This window comes from Xiphias gladius, chromosome 18 (assembly GCF_016859285.1).
Source record: "Xiphias gladius isolate SHS-SW01 ecotype Sanya breed wild chromosome 18, ASM1685928v1, whole genome shotgun sequence".
In the NCBI taxonomy this organism is placed as follows: domain Eukaryota; kingdom Metazoa; phylum Chordata; class Actinopteri; order Istiophoriformes; family Xiphiidae; genus Xiphias; species Xiphias gladius.
The window spans coordinates 12704362-12728563 of record NC_053417.1 but is presented as its reverse complement, the minus strand read 5'-3'; the positions used below and the strand labels follow the sequence as shown (position 1 = coordinate 12728563).

The window sequence follows — 24202 nt, the reverse complement described above, 5'->3', positions numbered from 1 at the left end:
AAGCAGATGTATATACTCAGTAAAACTTGCTTGGTGGATTTCTAAAGGTTGCTTGAATCGAGAGGTTTAAGCTTTTAGCTTGTTGGTAGGATATCAGCAGGGCGGAGGTTAATGACAAATGAAAAGGCTGCATTGTCTTCTCAGAAGACACTGAACAAACAGGATGAGGTCATCGGGACCACAGCCTGTCCTACTCTGATGACGATGGCGCCCCTCATTGGATTACAGTTGACTCAGCTTCTAGCAGCACCTCTCTTGTTCCACGCCAGCCATTTCTGTCAGAATATAGAAGATATTTTTTCATTGTTTCGTGGAATTTAATTTCCAGAACGTTGTATACTCTTTCCACTGAAAGAGGGTGAAAGTTTTTCATTCATTGCACCAGCTTAAGATTTGAATTACCCACTATTCTTATGTATATAGAAAGTAGAAATTGAAATAAATTCCCTTAATTTTTTGCTTTGAACATGTCTTATTATGGACAGTAGAATTTTGAGTCTTTATTGTGTAAAGTATTTTTTCCTCAAAGATAATTTCGATATATATATATATATATATATATATATATATATATATATAATCTTGAAATTATCTTTGCCATATATATAAAATATGGCTATAACAAGACCCTAACATGGGGGATTTGGGATTCGGTAAAGATCTGATAATGTAGAGTAAGGAAAAACCATCCAAAATTCTTGGTTACATCTCACCACACATTTTATGTGATTGTAAACCTGATTTCAGGTCACATTGCATAATTTACACATCCAGCTGCATGTGCTATTTGTACCAGTAACCAAAGTCGTCAATACTTCTGCATTAGAAATAAAACTGGTAGTAGTGTAAAATTTTAAAATGGAGAATAAGCCACAGTGTGTATTTTGGGTTGAAATGTGGCTCTGATGGCCAGCTGAGCTCACCTTTTGTTGCGGCTGATGGACAGTTGTCCATGTTCTTTTTACTCCTTGTGTGTTGGTGTCCAGGTTTACGAGAGCAAATTGCAAGAACTTCAAAAACAGGTGGACACTCGTTCGCTGGTAGCGGAGACACCTGATGAGGAAGAGCTGGAGGAGGAGGAGGAAGAGGAAGGTGTGTACTGTAAATATTCAGTCCTGTAGATATCTCTTTTACATACTGTATATAAGCCCCAAATATATATAAAAATGCACTGTATGTTTCCTTCCACATTCTCTGTCCAGAGCCTAAACTACTGGGATGTGCGTATAGTATTTTCTGTTTCATAATCAAAAATACGTAATATCAGCCTCATTCAGATTAATTACAATTTGTTAATATTGCTATACTAATGACCCATTCAAGGTATTCAGTCAAACTAGTTCATAAGTAATATATGCTCTAATCCCTTTGAAAGAAAACATGCTACTAATCTAATATAAACCATTCTACTTGAAGTCTAAGGGACCATACTTCTATTTTATCATGTTTTAGCCCATCAGTTACAAATTGCCAGAGAAAGCAGTTTTTCAAAATAAATGTATTTCCCTATATTCCAAACAGCCACTAGTTTCCACTCTCTTCAGCAGCAGTTTGAAAGCTAACACACAGATTGTTAATTGAGATTGGTAATCCACCACAGTGAATATTTTGTCTCCTTGGTTGACTGACCCATTGTTATTGAAGGAGGACACATTAACTTTTTGTCTGTGTCGGACCTGATTGAAAATATAGTCCTAATGCGCTTAGAGTCATCCCAACCCATCTAGGTATTACAATGTTTAGTTGAAATAAAACTATTCTCTTCTATAGTTGTCAATCAAATTGAGATTGATCGCAAGTTTTAGCCTTATGTTTTGACTTTGGGTATTGGAGCTAAAAAAATTTTTTGTATTTGGATGACAAACTGTGACTTTATAGAAGAGAACTGTTTGTCTCCTGGATTTGATTTTCCTTATGCATTGCTTGTAAATCAAATGCTTTTCTGCAGCTGACAGTAAACCCTGATGTCTCTGAACGCAAAACAAAGGAATGGTTTTCAGGTCAGGCACTGCTTGCAGGAAATATTCACTTAAAGTAAAGGTGACCAAAAAATTCAAAATGAAGGATTACCTAGAATTGCAGGCAGTAATGTAAAGTGCGGTTGATCTGTAGTTGGGCTAAAACAAGCAAAACAAATGGTATGGTCCTTTTTTGGTTTTATGTGGATTTACATTGTGAGTGCGTGTGCGTGTTTATTTGTGTACAGTTTGCATCATGTTAACATAAACTCTGTCTCCTGTCTCCCTGCAGTGCCGTGGACTCAGCATGAGTTTGAGATGGCACAGTGGGCCTTCAGGAAGTGGAGGTACCATCAGTTCACCTCCCTCCGTGACCAGCTGTGGGGAAATGCTGTCTACCTGAAGGAGGCCAACGCCATTAGTGTGGAGCTAAAGAAGAAAGTGAGTAGACTGACATTTCAGTTTAGGATTGGTTAAAGTTGGGATCACTAGCTTTGGGAATAAAGAAAAATGTATACACTTTTAAACTTAATCTAAACGGAAGAGTTTTTAACCTGGTTTACTGAAAGGCCTAAAAACAAAATTTAAATTTGGAGACCTTCTAAAGAGTGATGTTAAAAGTTGAATGAAAAGTGTGTGCAGAGTATGATACAAAACCAATGACCCTAAATGTAGTAAAAAGCCAGACTTTCTCACCTGGCAGGCGTCTACAGAGGTGAATTAGCCACATAGCCATTATGCATCAGGTTCTGGGATGTTCAACTGTGATGCAAGATGACGCCGATATGTGATCTGCTGACCGTATACCAAATTACAAACTGACATGGTGATGTTATGAGAGATGCTGCTAGACTTCAGATTTCTATTCAGTCCAGTGTGATGCTAGTGATATATATAACTGGACACTCAACTTAAAACATAATGTATGTTGCACACGCACAAGACAGTCCTTTAAGTCCTTCAGAGTGGGGTGTTGACTCATTGTCATATAGAAAAATTGAATTTGTTACAAATCAGAAGCGCTTCTGCTATGGTCCATCTTCCCCATCAGGAGACCAAAGTGATTTATATTCTTGTTCAGTTCTAGGTGCTACAGGATTGATACTGCAGATGGGTCATCTATCACAGACGTTTTTTTAATTTATCTTTAGGTTTCTTGTATCTGTAATTTATGTCCAATGTTGTTAAGTGGTTCAGCATGCCCCCAGAGGATGCTGGGAAGAGAGAGACCACAAAATGGAGGGTGGTATGGATTCGTTTGACCTTTCAACCTTGATATGTCTGCAATAAAATATAACTATACTACAAAAGACATTGAGCCCTGCATATCTCCTGAGTTTTTGATTTACAGAAAATGTTGATCACAGTTATGAATAAACCTTTTTAGAAGGTGCACTGGTTCTGTGTTTTAACTCAGGATCCTCGAAGTCAGGATGGATCCTCATACTTGTTTTTTTGATGTTGCGTTTCTTGACTCGGCATGATGTTTTTTAAACTGTCCTTTTATTCTTCCCTACTACGTTTTTCAGGTCCAGTTCCAGTTTGTCTTGCTGACCGACACGCTGTACTCTCCGCTGCCCCCTGAGCTACTGCCAACAGAGCCAGAGAAAGAACGTGACCCCAGGCCTTTCCCCCGCACCGTGGTGGCTGTAGAGGTTCAGGACCTAAAGAATGGAGCCACGCACTACTGGTCCCTTGATAAACTCAAGTAATCACCATACCTTTAACTAGTCGTGAATTTAGCTAGATTTGTTTAGATTGATTAGTCACCACAGTCATTTGCTCTATCAGCCTGTTTTCAGATCATTTCTCATGCCTTCAGGACCAGAAAAATATTACAAAAAATACAAATATTATAGCTGTATAGCTGTACCTCTGGCAGCATCTCTTCCCTCCAGACATTAGGTTAGCTGTATATTCTCTTTCTGCTTCTCATTAATGTTGAGCGCACTCTGTCGTCATTTGCAGGCAGAGGCTGGACCAGATGAGAGAGATGTATGACCGTGCTGGCGAAATGGCCTCCACACACCAGGAGGACGGCGAGGGCACTCTGACAGGAAATGATCCATTCTATGACCGTTTCCACTGGTTTAAACTAGTGGGGAGGTATGTAACACACCAAAAGGAAATACATATTCAGTACTGACTGCACATGTTACAATACTACATCACTAAATATCCTGTTTGAATGCTTTTTTTTTGTGCCCGTTGTTGCCTGTGTGAGTTCTAAAGAAGAGGTTTTGTGGCTAACTAATTCGATATGGCTTCACTAAGGTGGCTTTTGTGATCCATTTATTTAAAATGGATCTACACATTTACTTTCATTTCATTATTCATTTTCATGTTCAAATTGTGTTCCACGGATTCATTTTCTGTCATTAGAGTCACATAGACCAGTGATAGCACGAATTTTGGCATCATGTTTTATCATATATGTCTAATGTTGCTCATGTAAAAAAAAAAAAAAAGTTTTTTTTTTTTGGTCATGTTCATAATATGATTTGTGATTTTATTTTGGTGCTTCTGATTCCATGTAACTTAATAATGTATTTATTTGACATTGCATTTTAAGTTGTCTTTTTTTTTAAAAATCATAAATGATGTTATTTTCACTCACCCTTTATATAATTTTACTGTGTCTGTTGCCATTCTCACATTGATACCATTCCAGTTCACACAAAAGCTTGTTAACAACATAGTGTATTTGGATAATCTGGAAATTAGTGACATTTTGTATTCTATCCTCTTCCAGCCAGCATACATTAGAAGATTTATACGTTAATCCTTTTAAAGTGACATTTCATTTTGGTATAACATAGTAATTTTTCTATAAACTGCTTTGACACCTGCTTCTTGTAATACCTGCTCTTCATGAAATGAATCCTTCTGTTACTTTTGCAAAAGCTCCAAAGTAATATTATTAGGAAAAAAAATTTTCTTAATTTATTTGGTTTAGCTAATACTCTAAGTAGAGAAAAGTAAGCATGTGCCATCTGCTGTTGGTGGTTGATTACTTTGCAATTCAATGATTCAAAACCGTGTTTATGTTTTTTTATATTAGTACATGCTTTTATAAAATTTGTGGTAAGAAACTATGAGACATTGTGAGAAAGCAATGATTTTTATGCCAAAGTGAAATATCACATCTAAACTATACTTTATGAACTGCAGTGGCCTGTTTAACTCTTCTGTTACTGCATTGTTACCTTTCCTTGATTCTTGCCACCGCTCCCGAACTACCAACCCTCTCAGCTCCCCCATCTTCCACGGTTGCGTTAATGAGCACCTGGCCGACCGCACGCCCTCGCCTACGTTCTCCACCACTGACTCTGAGATCACCGAGCTGGCGGACGAGCGACAGAGCGAGATGTCTGATTTGATTGACGATGAGGCATTTGTGGATGACACCAGCTCGGATGCCGGCACCGAGGAGGGATCGGACATCTTCAGCGACGGCCAAGACCCCTTCTATGACCGCTCCCCCTGGTTCATCCTGGTGGGAAGGTTGGTGTCTGGCAGTGGCATTCCCACATCCTCCACACACAAGCTGGGACAGGAGTCCGGGTGGATGTTGGATTGGTTTAGTGTAGTTTATTTTATTTTAATTCTCAGATATAGAGCAATGTGAAATAGAAGGGGGAAAGATATACAAATAAAAGAATGTAGGTTATAAAACACCTCTATAATTAACGAAAAAAAACACAACATCGTGCAAATAAAGGATAATTAACATTTTATAAAACAGGTTTCATGCATGAATTCATGCACCCAACAGGCGTTGAGTTGAGAGATGTTAAAGCAGAAGTATATAGGATACGAGAGACACTATTTTACACATTATTTTAGTAGCTGGCAAATCAAAAATGTGAGCAAATATTGTAAGTGTATCACATATTAATTATCAGTAAAGCCCTCCCTGGTGAAAGAATAATTTCAGAATCAGATCCACAGAATGTATCGCACTTTCGCAGAGATAAACTGGACCACTTTTGAATTTAATTTGATTAGTCATACTTCTGCGCTCACAGGCCGGCTTTTTATCAGTTACTTTCAATGTAGATGAGGTTTCCAAAAGAATGAAAAGCCACCATCCATCATATTTCTCTACCTCCTCCCAGCGTGATGTCTCATCTCCCGCCACCATGACAGTGCTGACTGTATTAACTCCCATGCGTGTGTGAAGTTACATGTATTTGCTGTGTCTAAATTTATTAGCTGTCTGTCATTTTATGTTTTTTTTAATCCTTTAAACCTTGTTTGATTTGTTTTTTGTTTTATTTATTACATTGTGGTTAAATCATTTGTTTTATAACCTTGTTTATTATATTGTAGGTAAAATTAACTTAGTTGTAGTTGGCAACCTCATAATCACACTTACTTGTATTTGTTTTAAAGTGATGTCAAGATGAAATAATTTGCTGCAGCAGCATTTGAAATCACAGCATACGTTGTACCGAGTCTGGAGCCTCAGCGCTGTAATAGTTTGGTAATAAGCACAGTGTGCTAATCTCAGAATAAGACAACAGATTGATGTAGGCTTCGCCAGACTCTGCGACAGTCGTGGCTCTGCTACCTGCGTCACCGTGACTTCAGAGATTTTACAGATTGATATCTCTCCCCCGCCTCGGCCTTGAGTCTCCCAGCACAGGGAGAGAGGGGGAGAGGGGGAGAGGGAAGGATGGAGGGAGGGGTGGCAGAGAAAGAGTAGGTCACCAGAGGTGCAGCAAGACAAATCAAGTCCCAAAACCAAAATGTCAGTGAGTGTGTTAGTGAGAAACTAACATCACCATAATACAACACAATAAACCACTCTTTTACAGCCTTTACTGCTGCATCCCAGGCGATCTGTCATCACCCCTGTCACGCAGTTTAAAAATAAAAGGGATGGTTTAAGCCGCTGCTGATTTCAGTGCCCTGAAGCATGTATGACTTTATGTTCAGTTTTCTGTCTTCATTTTGTTTTTTCTTGTCCCTTAACATAATTGTCACTAATATATCATTGTATGTTAATTCAGTCCTTAATAAATGCTAAACAGTGGAAATGTTTGTGCACATTATGAGATGTGTATTGTAAAGGCACATCTGTCAGTCTGTAGATAATATAAAGCTATCGGAGAACTGTCTCTATGTGACTAGATATTTTTCAATAAGTGGATATCCAATTTGCTTCTTATTAATCAAATGTAACAGATAACAAGACATTTATATAACACAAAAAAATACAACATACACCATCATAATACAGTGCTAATGCTTCCTGGAACTAAAGACTGCAGCAGTCTGCAACAGAATCAGGTTTTCATGTATCACATTTCCTTGTTTTTACTCTCAGAGCTTTCGTGTACCTGAGTAACCTGCTGTACCCTGTACCACTGGTTCACCGTGTTGCCATAGTAACAGAGAAGGGCGCGGTGCGTGGTTTCCTGCGCGTGGGGGTCCAGGCTATAGCTGGTGAGTAATTAATCAGATTCTCTAATGAACAAGAATGTTGAGATCTTTATACACAGGTTGTATCCTGCTAATCACTCATTTATGTGTTATTATGCTTTGACGATATTTCTAGAGTGCGTTATCAAATTTTAAAAGGCAAATCCTTGTGAAGGAGACCATTTATATTAGTGATTTGTCAGACTTTCAGAGAAATAATATGGTTGTTATGTGTAGTGGAGCAGTTAAAAAGCATACTTATTGCTACTTCCTGTGTATCGATTCCATGTATTTGTGCCCTGAAGTGACATTTTATTTCTATCATAGTCTTTTTGATATTTTAATACCAAAATATGTACTACTCAAGCCAAATACCTAGATAAATATATGGTTCTACCTTCTATTTCAAGGATAACATTTTGAAGGGCCCTTCAAGCCACCAATCTGGTGGCAAAGAGAAAATTCCTTCAGATTCTTGGTGTATTCCCTTTGATGTGCCTTGACGGTTTTAGTCAGCTGTGTCTGTGATAGACGCTGATAAGAGCACGGTTTGTCTCTTTGTAGCTGACGAGGAGGCTCCAGACTACGGGTCAGGAGTTAGACAGTCAGGAACCGCCAAGATTTCCTTTGATGATGAGTACTTCAAAAAGGTAAGCTCTGAGTCAGATGACAGGAATTTCAAACTTAAGAGAGCACTTTTCCTGTGTGTATGAGGCAGTGTATAATATTTGGGGTAAAACATGACGTCAGCAGAGGAAGTTGTGTTTTCTTTGAGTTTTATACTTTTTTTAAAAATTTCTTATTTATTTTCTAAAAGCAGTCTTAAGGAATAGCAAATATAGTTTTGGACACAGTGACTGTTGCACAAGTATTACAGAAATGCACACACACAGGTGGAAGTTGGTGACTCCATTTCTTTCTACCAGCTATATGCTAATGTCTTCCTCCTCCTACTCTTGCGTCTCCTTTTCATCCAATCAGAATGACTTTCCCTCCGCGGTTATGACCCGTTCTGGCTTGTCCCTGGAAGAGCTGCGCATTGTCGAAGGTCAGGGTCAGAGTTCAGAGGTCATCACAGCCTCAGAGGAGCTCAACAGAATCAATGACATGGGTACGGCAGCCCGACCTTCACCTCTCATAAATTTCAACCTCTCAGCCCCAATGGGAAACAAGCTTGGCAGATGGTCTTATTGAATGCAAAGGAGGACTTTAAAATGTTTAGTCATGGAAATGAGCCTGCATTTTTTCTTGCTTTGTGAAGGAATGTGTACAAAGGCTATTTGAGGAGTGAACAGCAGAATCTGCTCTACAAATCAAAAGCTTGATAATGTGCAGAGCTTTGAATTCATATGGAGATGGAAAATCGCAGGTGCAGTTGCAGTTGCAGGTCATTTTCAATAAATCACAGCAAAAGTCCTCGTAAACCTCCCCTGTGGCTTTTTTCAGACCTCAAGCTGAGTAACATCGCAGAGACCAAACTGAGTCATGGTGACGGTCTGGCAGGCCAGCTGGAGGTGGGCAGCATCTTTACCTTCCGTGTTACTGTGCTCCAGGCCAGCGGCATCCTGCCTGAGTATGCTGACATCTTCTGCCAATTCAAGTGAGTTCACGATACTCAAAATAAAGGTTGTTGTAACTTGAATCCTAATATCAAATCTTCACAGTTGTATGTGCCCCATGTGGTGTCTTATATCTACAGTCATAATATTGTAAATATTGTAATGGTTGCATATATTAGAATTAAGTTAATCTTACCGTGAAAAAAAGGTATTTATACAGTACCGACAAGAAACTGCTAAACCAAGGGATGAATTCATGACACTAGTATATAGAATTAATATTATTACATCTAAACAGATTTGCATGAAATGTAACATTTTAGGTCTAAAACTATCATTAATAAAGAAAATTGATATAGCTTTATCTGTGAACTTGGCAAATTTCAAAACTGCTCAGAAAGTCAGTATGAATAATAAGAGTTTGAGTTCGAGCTAACTCCCTAAGGGTTGATGAAATTTGTTTGTCTTTTGCATTGCACTTGAAGTTGCAGATTTTAAGGGAAACACCATTATCCTGTGGACAAATAAATGTCACATGCTGATGCTCGTTTGTTTTCATCTCTTCAGCTTCCTTCATCGTCATGATGAGGCTTTTTCTACTGAGCCTCTGAAGAACACCGGCAAAGGAGCTCCTCTGGGCTTTTACCACGTCCAGAATGTGAGTCTATGCACGCACCTACACACACACGCACGAATACACATACAGAAGCTGTACCTTAACAACTCTATGTTAATAAATTTTGACAATGCCTTGTTTTTGCACTGTCGGAGCAGATTTCAGTGGAAGTCACAGAGTCCTTTATTGAGTATATCAAGAGCAAGCCCATTGTGTTTGAAGTGTTTGGCCATTACCAACAGCACCCACTGCATCTTCATGGACAGGACCTGATCAGGTGGGTTGTGTTTATTTAAAAAAAAAAAAAACCCCAAAAAACCAAACAAACAGCAGCATGGAGTTGCTGTATTGCTTTAAAGAATTTTTCATCAATGCTGTGATCAATCATATTTGGTACACCATATTTTGTTAGAATTAGGGTTTGTTTGCATCTGGCTCAAATTGATTTCAATATTCTCCAATAAGAGATTTTCTACAGTTTAGAAATATTTTGTTTTGTTTTGTTTTGTCTTAACAGTCCACCAACACCATCAAGGAAATACTATCCTATTCCCATGCCTCTGTCTAAACCAGGTAAGGCTTTTAATGTCATCACACCATATATTCAGACAGCAACATCTTCTGCACCTGTCACCATTATTTCAACATATTTCTTTCTCTATGGTTATATAAGCATGCCTCATATTTCCTTCCACTTTTCTTTCATTTCTCGCCTCCTTTGGATTTTTTTTGTCTCATATTTTATCATTCTCCCACCATCCATAATCCTCTTACCCAACTCTGTCCTCCCCTTTTCCACATCTCCTTTTTCACACGTCCCTTCCAATCTTTCTCACCGTTGATACAATATCATACATTGCAAACCCAGACCACACCCGTAAGATAGAGTTGGTCCGCTACTTGATGAGCGGCTATGTGAACGGCAAGGTGCTGGACACGCTGTCCGAGCATGCCAACGCCCTGGCCTCCTCTGCTGTGGCCAGTCTGGAGGATGAGGCTGACCAGCTCTCTCACTTCCCCTTCCTCCCAGTACCAAATGACCCTGTGTTTATTGTGCCCAGGCACCACGGTTGGTACAGCGGAAAGTGTAGTAGCCGGGCATCAGATGCACATGTGTTTTAGTAATTAGACTAGTGCCTCGCTTTGCTCTTGTTGTGCTCAGTGACTGCAGGCAGTAGCACGATAAAGCTCTGCAGTGGTTTTGTGTACTGCACCTTGCTGCAGGTCTATTTAGGTCCAGTCAGCTAAGTCCAACCCTCCCCTGTCGCTTACAGTCTGGCCTGAGCTGACACCTTGAGGTAAAACTGCTGCTTGTGCTGAATCTTAAGCCAAATAACCAAATGAGCATTTATCATTATCATAGAAGATCACATTCACAGCATAAATCAGACTACAGAGGCTTAAGCCTGTATAGGTTCAGCTCCAGTCCAATTACGGTAGGAATAATGTTCATTTCAGCTATTTTGAACGTAAATGGAAGTATCTGTGTGCCTCAAAGATTAGCCTTTTTCTACAGGAACATAATCCTGATGTGTTAGACAGCAGGGTGCTGTCAGTGATGTTGTAATCTGTGATTTAGCTCCTCCTAACACCCTAGTATGTTCAACTGTTGGCTTTGAATATAAAGTGTTATTGTTCCTATTATATGTGTCCATCTTATTTCAGTAATAATGTATTTTATAAGTAACACCTCCTATGAATATTGGCTGTGTGTGTGAGTGTGTGCGTGTGCGTGTGTGTGTGTGTGTGTGTGTGTGTGTGTGTGTGTGCGTGCGTGCGTGCGCACAAATGGCTCAGTATCCAGTTTCAACCGTGCGTTCACATCACATATCCAGCCTCCATTTAGTAATCCAATTTATATAGTTTATAAATACATTTTAACTATATTATTTTCATTCATGCCCTCTGAAATTCAGGCAAATTCAAGTTTGTCATATTGAGTTTATGTGTATTTGTGTGTCAGTTCCAGCCACCAAGTTAAACACCATCACCAAGTCCAACCTGGGTCAGTGCGTCAGCAAGTACGACCTGCTGGTCTGGTTTGAGATCAGCGAGCTTGAGCCCACTGGAGAGTGAGTGTCCAAACATGCATGTTATATCCACATACAGCAATAAATACAAAGTTCTTGAATGCTTAATGTTCTTTATATGTCATTTTAAGAAAGATACATAATGTGAGATCTTCAGATTCATCTCTTACTAATGCTAAAAAAGAAAGCAATACTTTAAACAGTTTCAGCAAAGGAAACTGATATGCTTAAAAAAACAGTATATAATACATTACAATATGTAAGGAAAATATGAAAAAATTAAAGGAGAATAAAAAGATTATTAAATATATTTGGATCAAAACATCAGAGGTATACACAGAATCCTACATGTCATATAAGAGTCATATTTAGTGAAATACGTCTGTAAAATATGTCCCCAGATGTCAGAGCCTTTTAGTACTTAGTTGCTGTAAACCAAGGCCACAAACAAAGTAAAAACCTAACAGGTTAATAAAAAATGAGATTGTTGAGAGTTTTGTAAGCCTGAGTAGAAAAGAGATCTGGGGTTTCTACCTGAGGCACATTTTAGCAGCATATAGGCAGTGAGTGAGTGTAAACTCGGTGAAAAAAATTTACATATTTGACTGATTTGATGCAAGTTATCAAATCCTTATAAGGAATACCATGAGATGTGTTGGTTGAAGTATCCAGGCTCAGTGTCACCTCCCTCCCTCTGCAGGTACATCCCAGCTGTAGTGGATCATAGTGGGGGACTGCCCTGCCAGGGCACCTACCTCCTGCACCAGGTACTGGAGATCCACACCTTTCCTACTAGTCATATACGCCAGTCACTAGTTTTATGAAGACAGTTTTGCATTGTGCACTGATTCTTATTTGATCTTTCTCCTGTGAACTCACAAAATCAAAGGGGGCATCATATTTCTTTCTTTTAAACCAATAAATGATATATCCTCTTTATAAGAAACATTTAGAAGCTTAAATTTGTTCTAGCTGTGTCTGCATCCAATCCTGAGCTCCTGTCATCTTTGCTGCAGGGAATCCAGCGGAGGATCACTGTGACTCTCATCCATGAGAAGGGCAGCGAGCTCCACTGGAAGGACGTCCGCGAGCTGGTCGTGGGTGAGCAGTCCTCCCACAGGGATTACTAGTTCTACCTTTCACCGACAACACAAAGCACTGTTTCCTCACTGCTTCTATCACAGACACCCGACTATCACAGTAGAGGAGAAGAGGAAGTTTCTGTGCGATTCTTTCCTCATTCGCACAGCAGAATCAGTAGATACCCTGACAATGTAATACAACACCTTAAACTGTCACAAAGGAATTTCACTTTATGAGGCCACACTGAAAATTCTTTGCACAATTTTCCTCAGTCATGATTTCAGTCTGAGAAGTTGCATCTGTTTTCGCCTTAAGCTGCCTCCATCTTTAAGCAGTTTATGCCGTAGCTGTAGCTGATGGACCAAATAATTACATTTCACATTTTAGACTTTCAGCTGCTGACATTCTTATCCAGAGACGCTCATGAGAGAGCAGCCACGTGTTCGGAGTCTTGCTGCTGGACACCGTGACAATATGGCTGTTAGTGGACAAACTGGCTGTCAAAGCACTCTGCTTAAAGCGTAACTTCTACACTCCATCAAAAGAAGTCATTGGAGCTCTTGTGATGACAAAATGTTGATGTGCCGTGCTGTGCTGTGCTGTTCTGTCCTGTCCCACCAGGTCGTATCAGGAACAAAGCTGAAGTGGATGATAGCGCTGCTGATGCTGTCCTGTCCCTCAACATCATTTCTGCCAAGAACATCAAGTCGTCCCACAACTCCAACAGGTAGCTGAAATGCTCGCACACTCCGAGCTCTTATTATTTTAAGTTCAGCTGCACCTAATAAACAGCATATATTCAAGGTGCAAGTCTGTCTGCAATCTGCGTATATTCTGCTTGATTCTCAGCACAGGATGATCATCACAAGATGATTGAGGATAAACTATTTTGAAGCAAACAACAAATGGACACATTCCTGTGATGGAGTTATTGAGACCTACTGTAGTTGATATATTCTTAAAAACAGTTGCAGTTTAGAAACAGTATGTGGGAATATCTTTTTAGACTCGTGTATGTGTGTTGTCTCTATATTAGCTGAAGGCACATTGGAAACATTGCATGACCATTTCCATTTTCACTGCTGTTAATTTTCCTGTTAATTTGCTCCATTGTCTCTGTTGCCTGACTCTTTGTGCCTCTCTCTTTTTTTCTGTGCACTCTCTTTTCCCTCCTGCTGCGGCTGGACTCATGATTGTGCTCAGGCTTTCTATTGATAAGGATATTGATAGGTACCAGCGAGTAGAGAACATAAGGCTCATTCTTCGAAAGACCTTTATGCTTCTCTTTAGTCCTTAAGATTCATAGAAATAAGTTCTCCACAGTTTGTGTTTTTTGTTGGCATGCTGCATTAGGTCTGCCTTTATTTTCCACCGATATTTAGTGTCTGAAAAAAACAAATCCCATTCCACATTTTTCACGGATGAGTAAAGGCAATCCTAAATGCAACTGCAACTCCTATTTTGTATTGTGATTTTGTGACTGTCACACCAGTTCGAACCACAATGGTATGCTGATCTCCTGTGGCACCCAGATTCCGAATGAATGCTTTTCTCTCAGCTGTTATCCACTGCATGAGTTTTTACTCAGTAGCAACAAAGGCCAGTGAGGCACCAACAGGGCAGTTCTGGCTCTGTCGGTGGGTAAGAGCGCCCCCTGCTGACACACGCTGGAACTGCGTGACCCCCCTGGAAGAGCCCCACTAGCAGTCATCTAAGAGAGCAGGCTGACACAGATCTCTTAAACAAATGTGCTGATAGTAGTAAATTATTGTATGTCTTGTAATTTATTTATCTGCAAAGTAGTCCTCACGTTGACGCTATAAGGTGTGTTATTTGTACATGACATGGAGAATATATAAAGCCTATATTGTGCATGCAACCATTCTGGCCTGTGCCAACTGTCCCACACAGCTCGCAGCACTCTCGGCACATTCCTGACACTCTGTTAACTTCTGGGACTCCTGTTCACGTTGTGTATTTTGTCAAGTTCTCACCTCGGTGTGTTTCCTCACATCTCGTCATGACTGGGGATAAGTGTGAGGGAAACTTCAGTCACTGCCCAGCGTTCACTGCCTGATCTGCCAGGGTTGTACTTACATCATCAGTGACAATATCTCACTCCCTTACTGGTTATTTGTCAAAATTAGACTCTTCTTTTGGTTTGTCTCCTTGTAGTTGAATGGTTGCTGCTGTAGCCACACAAATCCTCAAAACTTTGTAGAGCACCGACACTGACTTTATAGAAGATTGATACCGTTTAAGTTCCTTTCTCTGTAATTTTGCTGATAACTTAACATTTTTTGGTTGCCCCTTCAGGACTTTCTACCGCTTCGAGGCAGTGTGGGACAGCTCCCTTCACAACTCCCTCCTGCTAAACCGAGTCACTCCTTATGGAGAGAAGATCTTCATGACCCTGTCTGCGTATCTGGAGGTTGGTCACTGCTCCTCCAATGTGTATCTCTATAGTTTACTACTCTGCATGTCAGCATGGTTAACATGTGTCTCCTCTTCACAGCTTGACCACTGCATCCAGCCTGCTATTATTACCAAAGACATCTGCATGGTCTTCTACTCCCGAGACGCAAAGATCTCCCCTCCTCGTTCCCTCAGGAACCTCTTTGGGAGTGGTTACTCCAAAACTCCTGACTGGTAAGACTGCTTGCTCCCATATTGTGGCCATTTCTACCCAAAGTAAAGTACAGTTCTGCCATGGTATGTCTGAGCACACAGTTTACTTGAATAGAACCTCCTCTGCTTCATCACAGCAACCGAGTGACTGGCATCTACGAGCTGAGCTTGTGCAAGATGTCTGATACTGGAAGCCCAGGTGAGCAGACTATCAGTCATTAAAATAAATGTTTTAAGACAAGCTGCCGGTTTATCATGATTTTTCAGAGAACTTTGTCTTAATGAGGGCTTGTGTCCTGAGCAGGGATGCAGCGGAGAAGGAGGAAGGTCCTGGACACGTCGGTGGCTTATGTGCGTGGAGAGGAGAACCTGGCCGGCTGGAGGCCCAGGGGAGACAGTCTCATCCTGGAGCACCAATGGGAGCTGGAGAAAATGGAGCAGCTGCATGAGGTTGGTCCTCAAAAATCACATCAACCTGTAATCTCAAAGAAAAGCTTTGACAGAGCCTTTCTTGTCTTTGTATTCTCTTTCCTACTCTGTTTAATAGTCTGATTCTCTACTGACAAAAAGTAGACATGCTACATGCTAAGTCAAATACCCACTGTTTTTTTTTAAATAAAAAACCTTCTTCTTACTATGGAAACCTAGCTTGTACCTAACCCCTGCCCCTGTCATTTGCACAGGTGGAGAAGACCCGTCACCTGCTCCTGCTGAGGGAGAGGCTTGGAGAGGCGGCTCCAGTGGGAACAGCTCCCACCACCAAGTCCCTGAGCGAGTCGCTGTCCCCGAGCATGAGCTCCGGCACCCTGTCCACCTCCACCTCCATCTCCTCGCAGATCTCAAGCACCACCTTCGAAAGCGCTATCACGCCCAGCGAGAGCAGCGGCTACGACTCCACTGACATCGAGAGCCTCGTAGATCGTGAGAAGGAGCTGGCCACTAAGGTGAGAACAAATTCTGTATTATGAGATATGATGATTTACTCTTTGCTGCGTAGTTATCAATGGGCCTCTCCTCTACTATGAACTGATCATCTTTGTCGTCTTGTAGTGCCTGCGCCTCCTGACACACACCTTCAACAGTGAATACAACCAGCTGGTCAACAGCATCAGTGACTGTAAGGTGAGAAATGATAGACTTACTATAAACACAGTGTTCTTTTGTCACTGTTATTTGGGTAGCTCAGTCCTGTTACACAACTAACAAGCGGTTACATTATGATGTTTCACTAGAAAGAAAAGTAGCTTTAAAGTAGTGTAGATTAGATTTGTCTCAGTACTTTAGAGATGTAGCATTTTGTACCTAACTGCTACTTGAGTATCAGCCGTGCACTATTCAGATAACGGTCCGTATGTTTTTTCTCTTGTAGTGTTTGCCTTGGAAATTTAAATCAGTGTGTTCAACATATAATTTTTGATTTTCCCTCCAGCTGTCTGACATCTCACCCATCGGACGTGATCCGTCAGTGACCAGCTTTAGCAGCGCCACCCTCACCCCCTCCTCCACCTGTCCGTCTCTGTCCGACTCACGCTGTGGCTCCATAGACCAGAAGTAAAACTTTTATTTAGTTCAGATATTTTTTCTAAACATCAGTTGCCGGGTTGTAACATGTTACAAGCAGAGCCTTGCTTACCATGAAAATCAAAACACATTAAATGTCTATAGGGTGAGGTTATTGACAGGTTGTTGGCATCATGGTAACTTGGTGTACTTTGTTCCCAAGGACCCCAGAGAACAGCTCCCGTGCCTCCAGTCCCTCCTGCTCAGACTATGAAAACTTCCCGATGGTTCCCAGTCTGGAGACCTCCTACCTAGCAAGGGCCGGAAAGAATGAGTTCCTCAACTTGGTGCCTGATATTGAAGAAATGAGGCCAGGGTGAGTAGTGCCACCTTTGGTCTTCAGCTGTTATTTTAGTCTCAATGCATTTCTCTTCTTTTCACCACGATGTGCAGTGACGTCGTTTCAAAAAAGTCAGTATGAGATGTATACTGCCGCGCCAGACAAAAATAGATAATCCTGTTTTCTGTTCCAGGCAGAAATTACTTGAATAGATTTAAATTGCTGAAGCTGGATGATTTCAACTGGAAGCAAACCAGAATGATCTGATCCTACCTCACAAAAACAAACACTAACACTTTTTTTTTCTTTTTTTTTTTTTTTTTTTTTTCTTGTCAGATCTGTTGTGTCCAAGAAGGGTTTCCTCAGCTTCATGGAGCCGCGCTCTAACTCGTGGGTGAAGCACTTTGTGGTTGTGCGCCGGCCCTATGTCTTCATCTACAACAGCGACAAGGACCCAGTGGAGCGGGGCGTCCTCAACCTCTCAACAGCACAGGTGGAATACAGTGAAGACCAGCAAGCCATGCTCAAGGTACACTTGCAAGAAATGGAGCGTATTCCTGCTTCTCAACATCTAACATTGATAGGCGCAAACACTTTAACAGTTTTATCAGCACAGCCACAAGAAGCACAGCACATGTCGTGATCATCATGGTGATCAATGTGCAAGTCTTTTACAGAAATGTGGGAAAAAACTAACATCGACAAGAACTTTCGAAAACTGGCTATTCTCCTTCAGCAACCTAAAAGCGTCCTCGTTCACTTTATCTGATAGAAGCCCCAAAGACATGCAGAATGACAAATATTTGCCGTTTTCTTTTCAGACTCCCAACACGTTTGCCGTGTGCACAAAACATCGAGGAATCCTGCTGCAGGCCAACAATGAGAAAGACATGAACGACTGGCTGTACGCTTTTAATCCTCTGCTAGCAGGAACGATAAGGTAAACACACATTTCTCTTAACGCTGCACCTCACAAGCGGCAGCTCTGCGTCCTCCAGAAATTCCACTCTGATCTCATGACGACATAAAATCCTGTCGTTCCCACAGGTCTAAGCTGGCGAGGAGGCGCAGTGGCCTAATGAAGAACTAAGTGGCACGCAGGAAACCACGGCTTCCCTGCTTTCTGAAAAGCCTTCGATCGTACCGAGTGTTAACACTTATTAATCATTGTGATTCTTGACAGTTTTCTCTTGTAAGTAGACTTGTGGCTTAAGTCTCCTTTCATGCGCCTAAAAGTTTCAGTTCCAGAGAAATTTGCCTCCCTTCTCCTTCCAACAACCCTCTGCCAACGTAGCTTTCCTCCTCTCTATTTCTCTCCCCCACCTCCTCCTCAGCTTTTTGTGTTTTCGTTTTTATGACAATGTTTGCGTCTAATTTTTTTCTGCTTCATTGTCATTCCCTAACTCCCTAATTAGTAGCATGTTGTAATAGTCTACTTGTGTGTGCACGATTCTTCAGAAACTGTTCTTTCTGGCCACTAATTTTTCAGTTTGCCAATCATCTGTAAAAATTGTCTCTATCAGTGTTATTTGTCTCCCGACAAGAGTTTTATTTTGTTTGATTTTTGTTTTTTGTTTTTTTTAATTAATATGCCCGCATGATAACTGCAGCAGTCCTCAGGAGAACACCAGGTTTGCTTACTCAAAAAAAAGAAAAAATTAATCAGATAATTACAGTTGAAACCATGAAGAGAAAATATACAAACATCTCCTAATGACGTACCAGTTTACGCTCTGCTACAGAATGCAGGGCTACTTCAAGAACTATTGCTGCTAATGAATTCCTAGGTTTTTTTTCTTCTCTTCGAGAGATCTGCATCAGGCCTCTTCCTAAAGTAGACTCTAGCTCCCCTGTGCCGCTTCCTAAACAGCCTTTAGAATCAAAATGTGAAAAATTTGTCAAGGTCCCAACTCAGCGAGACGCGAGGGCAGCACTGGATTTCCACTGTCACCCATGTGATATTTAGATCCCACTCCTCAGTCTGTGTACATACACCACCTCCAACCCCCCGATAGTGCCGTCAGTCAGTCAGTGAGTAATTACTTACAATCATGCATATGTGTCAACATTAAAAGATACACGCTAAATGCAGAGACATGCGAAAACAAATGAAGATGAATTCATATCTCAGCGGTGAAAACTTGACGATGGATTGCTCATTTGTCTCTTTCCTTTTGCCATTTCATCTCAAGAAAAAAGCGTTTCAAGGAGATGATGAGGAGTAAGAGGAGGAGCAAGATGGACAGTACCTTAAAAAGAGAATAGCATTTGTACATACAGTCTGTTCTGGGATCAGCGTGGTAGTTAACTCTCATTTAAGACATTCCTCGCAGCTCCTCGAGCTCTTAGCGTTTTTTCTTACACTGACATTTTGAGCCTCAGACCTTGAGAGGGTCTCGGCGTTTGCTAATATTTTATTTAACCATTTCGAACATGTGATACTGAAGACAAAACACAACACGGTGATACGGGAGGAAGAAGTAAGACGGAGAATGAAGCTGCAATGCTTTAGCCTCGACGCCAGTGGTTAATTGATGAAGCTGCAAGCACATAGCCTGCAGGACATAATAATACAGTCTACCCCATGACTCCCCCTCAGTCACACCAGTGTCGGGCAAAACCTCTGTAAAGTGAGAAACTTAATGTTCAGAAGCACCACCACTTACCATGTGTTCATTTTCTGTTTGTGTTCTTGAATTGAAACCTCTTAACTCATCTAACCTTCACTGGTTTGACATTGTGTTTTTTCTTTTTTTTTTTAAATTATTAACTTTGTCGATTGTTTTTTCTTTTTTTTTTTTTTCTATTATGCTTTTAATCATTCCATAGTGGTATTTTATATGAAATGTATAGGAGGGCATTTATTTCTTAATTTGTAACCAATGATATTGGTGTTTAACCTTATTTTGCACATTAACACATATCTATAGCAAGATGAGGGCAGATCACACATGTTGAGTCCAGGGTTATTTCTGAGTATCAGGAACACTGATAAGAGCACATATCAAGGCTACACTGGATAGCTGTTTTCCAAAGGGTTTACTAGAAAGAAAGAAGTGATGTTAAAGGGACGACATATACTCAAAGGTTTTATTTCTGACATTGTTTATGAAAATATTTGCTTTGGACATCAAAGTACCGCTCATGGTATATTATGACATTTCTGGTGCCTCTGTCTCAAATGGTAGATCACTGATAAGTACAGATGGGCACTAAAAAACGCTGGCCAACCAACCAGTAGGATGCCTTCTGTATCACATGAAAGGAACACTTAAGGTCAAATGTGCTGAAACAGAGGTTTCCATCGCCTGTTACAAATTGAATTATCGGTGACTTATCTTCACGGTTTGCTGATGTAAAGAAAGGAAACAAATGAATACCGCAAATCGTCGCAGCCTTCAGGTCAGCCAACCTGTCGGTCAGAGAAACAAAAACCTGTTGAATTGTTTGTGAGAAAACCCGCACAAAAAATCCATAAATAAATAAGACTCAAAAACCATCTATGCACTGATCCAGGCTCAAAGTGCAACGTACCTCACGTTAACCTCAGCGTACGAAACGTGTGAGATACATATCAATATGAATACATGTCAGAGCAAAGATTTTCACTTCAGTGACTGATTTGCAGAGGTATATTATTTTGGGATTGTGTATTTATTGTTTGCAATGTATATATTAGTTTGCAGCTCTTTGCACATATTAATAAAAGGTTCAACTAACTGATTAAATAAAGTCTGTGCGGTTTAGTTGTTCTACTCAGAATGAACCAAATGATGATGTGGCAGCCTCTTCCAGCCTGAACCGGGAGAGAGTTGAATGTACTATGAAGATGTGTGTTTCTCCATCATTAAAAAAGAAAAGAGAACTAAAATGTAACCCACCGCATCTTTTCAGGAGAGGTGAGTTACATTAGTGCTTCCTCTTTATTAGAGAGTGGTTTGAGTGAGTGTCTGCTTTTGATTTGAAAAATATTTACTCACCGCTCACGCTAGCCAGCCATCTGAATTCTAACAAAACAAAGGTGGTTTTTAACTCATTTAATTTTTTTCTAATATCAGGGAATATAATACAAAGTAGCTAGTGACATCTTAAATGACAGTATGCTATTGTTTGTGCTGGTGTCTTTCTTCACCTCAACACTTTTTTTTTTTTTTTCCGTTGATGCCTTTCAAACAAAACTAGCCATGATATTTTCCATCTTCCCCTCTGACAATATCAATTAACCGCATTCCCTTTGGATTTGTTCACTACAACGAAAAAAACAAACAAACAAAACGACAAACCATCATAGTAACACTGTACATTATTTGTCAGGCTGGTTTCATTTTCATACTTATTTTGTAAATATCTGTGTTGTATGGAGCTTGAATTAAAATGTAAATATGTTTACTGTATTTGTAATAATTATAATCCATTCGCTGTATAGCATAGATGTGTCATGCAGATATCCTAATTCTGTGTATGGTAATCTTGCACCATTGAACTGTTTAGTGAATGAGGCAACAATAAAAGTGCAAACTGTGCATTAGCAGAACAAGTGTGGCCCGTTTGTCTGCTCCTTTGTGCACAGCTTCACTTTCCTCACATGTTTTTACATGTTCCACCTTCCTGATACTGTATCTGTGTGCTATGATAGAAGCTCCTTTCCGTCAGGAAAAGAAAAAAATGGAAACGATATTAACGATAGAAAAATAAAAATACTCAGTAAAAGTTAACTATAGCATAGTTTAGTTTTTTATTTTTCCGTCAGAAATGGGCTTCCATTGTGAAACCCCCGGTTTAGTCTATAGACTAGTGTATTTTCTGACCTAATTTCACAGACGTTTCATCAGACAGAAAACTCTCATACAGTATTATTTATCTGTTTTCTTTACCTTGATCGACACGCCGCTTCTCTGCCTTTCATGCATGTAAAGTGGTTCTCACACTAGACTGGTTTAGTGCAGGGTTATTTTCCCGTCATCTGCCACAGATTTCCAGGAATTAGCAGAAGAAATGAGGCGTGGTTTATTACTGCGTGGAAAGAAGACTGGGACTCTCATTAGAGGATAAATATCACTGCCGGGGAAGAGAGATTACTTAGCATTTTGCTTTTTTTTGCATTTAGTAAAATAAAAAAAAAACTTCCTAAGGCAGAAATAAGCACAGAAAATCTATTTGTGAATATCTAAGGATAAATAACATTTCATAGCCGTGGTAGGATTAACCTTCTGAAAGGGCCAAAATGAGCCGTTGGATCCCGATTAACCGCCTGTTTCTCCCACTCCAGGCCCCAGGTCTGCCCTGTGGTAACTGCAATAAATCCAGATCAATTGAGTATGCTACATTTCAGCACAAAACTGTAATAACCAATGTCTTAAAACTAGGTTTTGATACGAGGACCCTCTTCAACACAGGGCCTCGATCCCAGGACATTGGGGCCTCATCCTACCAGCTGATGCTGTGCTTTCAGTACTGCATATTTTCAAGTTTCCAATTTAACAAACAAGTCCCAGAATTTGTTGGGGCCCCTGGACTACTGCGGCCCTTGGGCAGTTACCCACTTTGCCAGCCTTAACAACTTTAGTGGATAGTGCACTTCTTTCTATATTATATATCTTGGTATACTGTATATATTTCTATATTATCTATATTTTAAGTATATTGTAGCAATTTGAAAAGAAACACTTAATTGCCAGAATTAACAAATCCATACTTCAGTAACCCCATACATACATGGTCATTATTTATTTCACAAAATTAAAGTAAAAGTTCACTACAGTACTGCAAATTTGACTGGTGAAGAAGTTCTCAGATCCTTTAATTAAGTCAAAATATCCGTACCAAAGTGTAAAAAAACACTCCACAAGTAAAGGTCCTTCATTCAAAATCCTATCTAAGTAAAAGTGCAGAAGTATCAGCAACAACAAAATGCACTTAAAAAGTATCACAAATTAAAGCACTCATTCATCATAAATATGGCTCCTGTGACTTCCATATATATATATGACATTATTGGATTGTTAATACTGATGCATCAATGTGTACATGGTATTTTACTGTTGTTAGCTACTTTGCGTACACTTAGATACTTTAGTCCTGTGGTTCCCAATCTGGGATCTGGGCCATGAATCTGAGGGGTTGTGAGATGACTATCAGGTTAAGAAAAAAGAAAAACTTTTTTTGTGTGTGTGTGCATTTACTGTATATTGAATTTTTTCAGATTTTTTCTCAAATTTTACCTCATTTTATCTCTTTGGGTCTTGATATTAAAATGAATCCACTCTATGTTAGACCTGGTAGAGCTGGTAGAACAATTAGCTGATTCATTGATTAGTCGATAGACAGAAAAATAATCTGCAACTATTTTGATCATCGTTATCATTCGTTTCAGTAATTTTTCGAGCAAAATTAGGGAAACTATGCTAAATATTCTGATTTCAGCCTGTAAAATGAGAGGATTTTACTGCTTTTCTCTGCCATATATAATTGTAAACAAAATATTTTGGAGTTTTTGGGCTGTTGGTTTAAACAAAAAACAAAAAAAAACAAAAACACAAGTCATTAGCTTTGGCTCTGCAAAGCCGTGTTGGGCTTTTTCGTTTTGTTGACATTTTCCTGATGTTTCATAGACTAAACGATTGATTGCAAAAATAACTGTCAGATTAATTAATGATGAGAATAATTGCTAGTTGCATCCCTGTTTTATCATACGATTTTTAATATAAAATCTTAAACTGTAAACTAACTACTGAGTATATCTATCAAAGACTAAATACTAAAGTAAAGTACAAGTACCTCAGAATTATACTTAAGTACAGTGCTAGAGTAAATATAGTCCGATCAGTTCACTGATAACACCGCTCATACATGTATTGATCAGATAACAGGTTTCCTGAAATAAAGGACACCCGTTTAATTGTGGGTGTGCGCTGACGTTTGATGACTGACAGCCGTAGCGGCCAATGGGACAACGGATACCTCTGCTCAGGCCTCTGGACCAATCGCAACTCGCGAGAAGCATCGCTTCATTTCGCCGTACGTCCTCTGATTGGCAGATACCCTCGGAGGGCGTACGTGAG

At 40.0% G+C, this 24202-nt stretch overlaps 1 protein-coding gene across 7 annotated transcripts in view; it reads left to right on the top strand.

The window, feature by feature from the left end:
- kif1b (kinesin family member 1B) overlaps positions 1–19910 on the top strand; it is a 60747-nt gene extending 40837 nt beyond the window's left edge. For 3 of the 7 annotated variants that reach the window (XM_040152426.1, XM_040152423.1, XM_040152425.1), the window contains 26 exons: positions 987–1092; positions 2251–2399; positions 3488–3666; positions 3927–4064; positions 7291–7409; positions 7950–8035; positions 8367–8496; positions 8832–8985; positions 9512–9602; positions 9719–9837; positions 10078–10133; positions 11524–11632; positions 12291–12357; positions 12607–12691; positions 13295–13400; positions 14990–15104; positions 15189–15322; positions 15439–15500; positions 15606–15751; positions 15985–16245; positions 16352–16423; positions 16731–16852; positions 17025–17177; positions 17478–17670; positions 17963–18081; positions 18189–19910. In XM_040152426.1, coding sequence (XP_040008360.1) covers positions 987–1092; positions 2251–2399; positions 3488–3666; positions 3927–4064; positions 7291–7409; positions 7950–8035; positions 8367–8496; positions 8832–8985; positions 9512–9602; positions 9719–9837; positions 10078–10133; positions 11524–11632; positions 12291–12357; positions 12607–12691; positions 13295–13400; positions 14990–15104; positions 15189–15322; positions 15439–15500; positions 15606–15751; positions 15985–16245; positions 16352–16423; positions 16731–16852; positions 17025–17177; positions 17478–17670; positions 17963–18081; positions 18189–18231 — 3114 coding nt within the window. In that variant the 3' untranslated portion in view covers positions 18232–19910. Of the gene's footprint in view, positions 1–986; positions 1093–1202; positions 1221–2250; positions 2400–3487; positions 3667–3926; positions 4065–5210; positions 5463–7290; positions 7410–7949; positions 8036–8366; positions 8497–8831; positions 8986–9511; positions 9603–9718; positions 9838–10077; positions 10134–11523; positions 11633–12290; positions 12358–12606; positions 12692–13294; positions 13401–14989; positions 15105–15188; positions 15323–15438; positions 15501–15605; positions 15752–15984; positions 16246–16351; positions 16424–16730; positions 16853–17024; positions 17178–17477; positions 17671–17962; positions 18082–18188 lie in introns of all 7 variants that reach the window. The other 4 variants (XM_040152421.1, XM_040152419.1, XM_040152422.1 and 1 more) reach the window with 2 other exon arrangements.
- The last annotated feature ends 4292 nt before the right edge of the window (positions 19911–24202 follow it).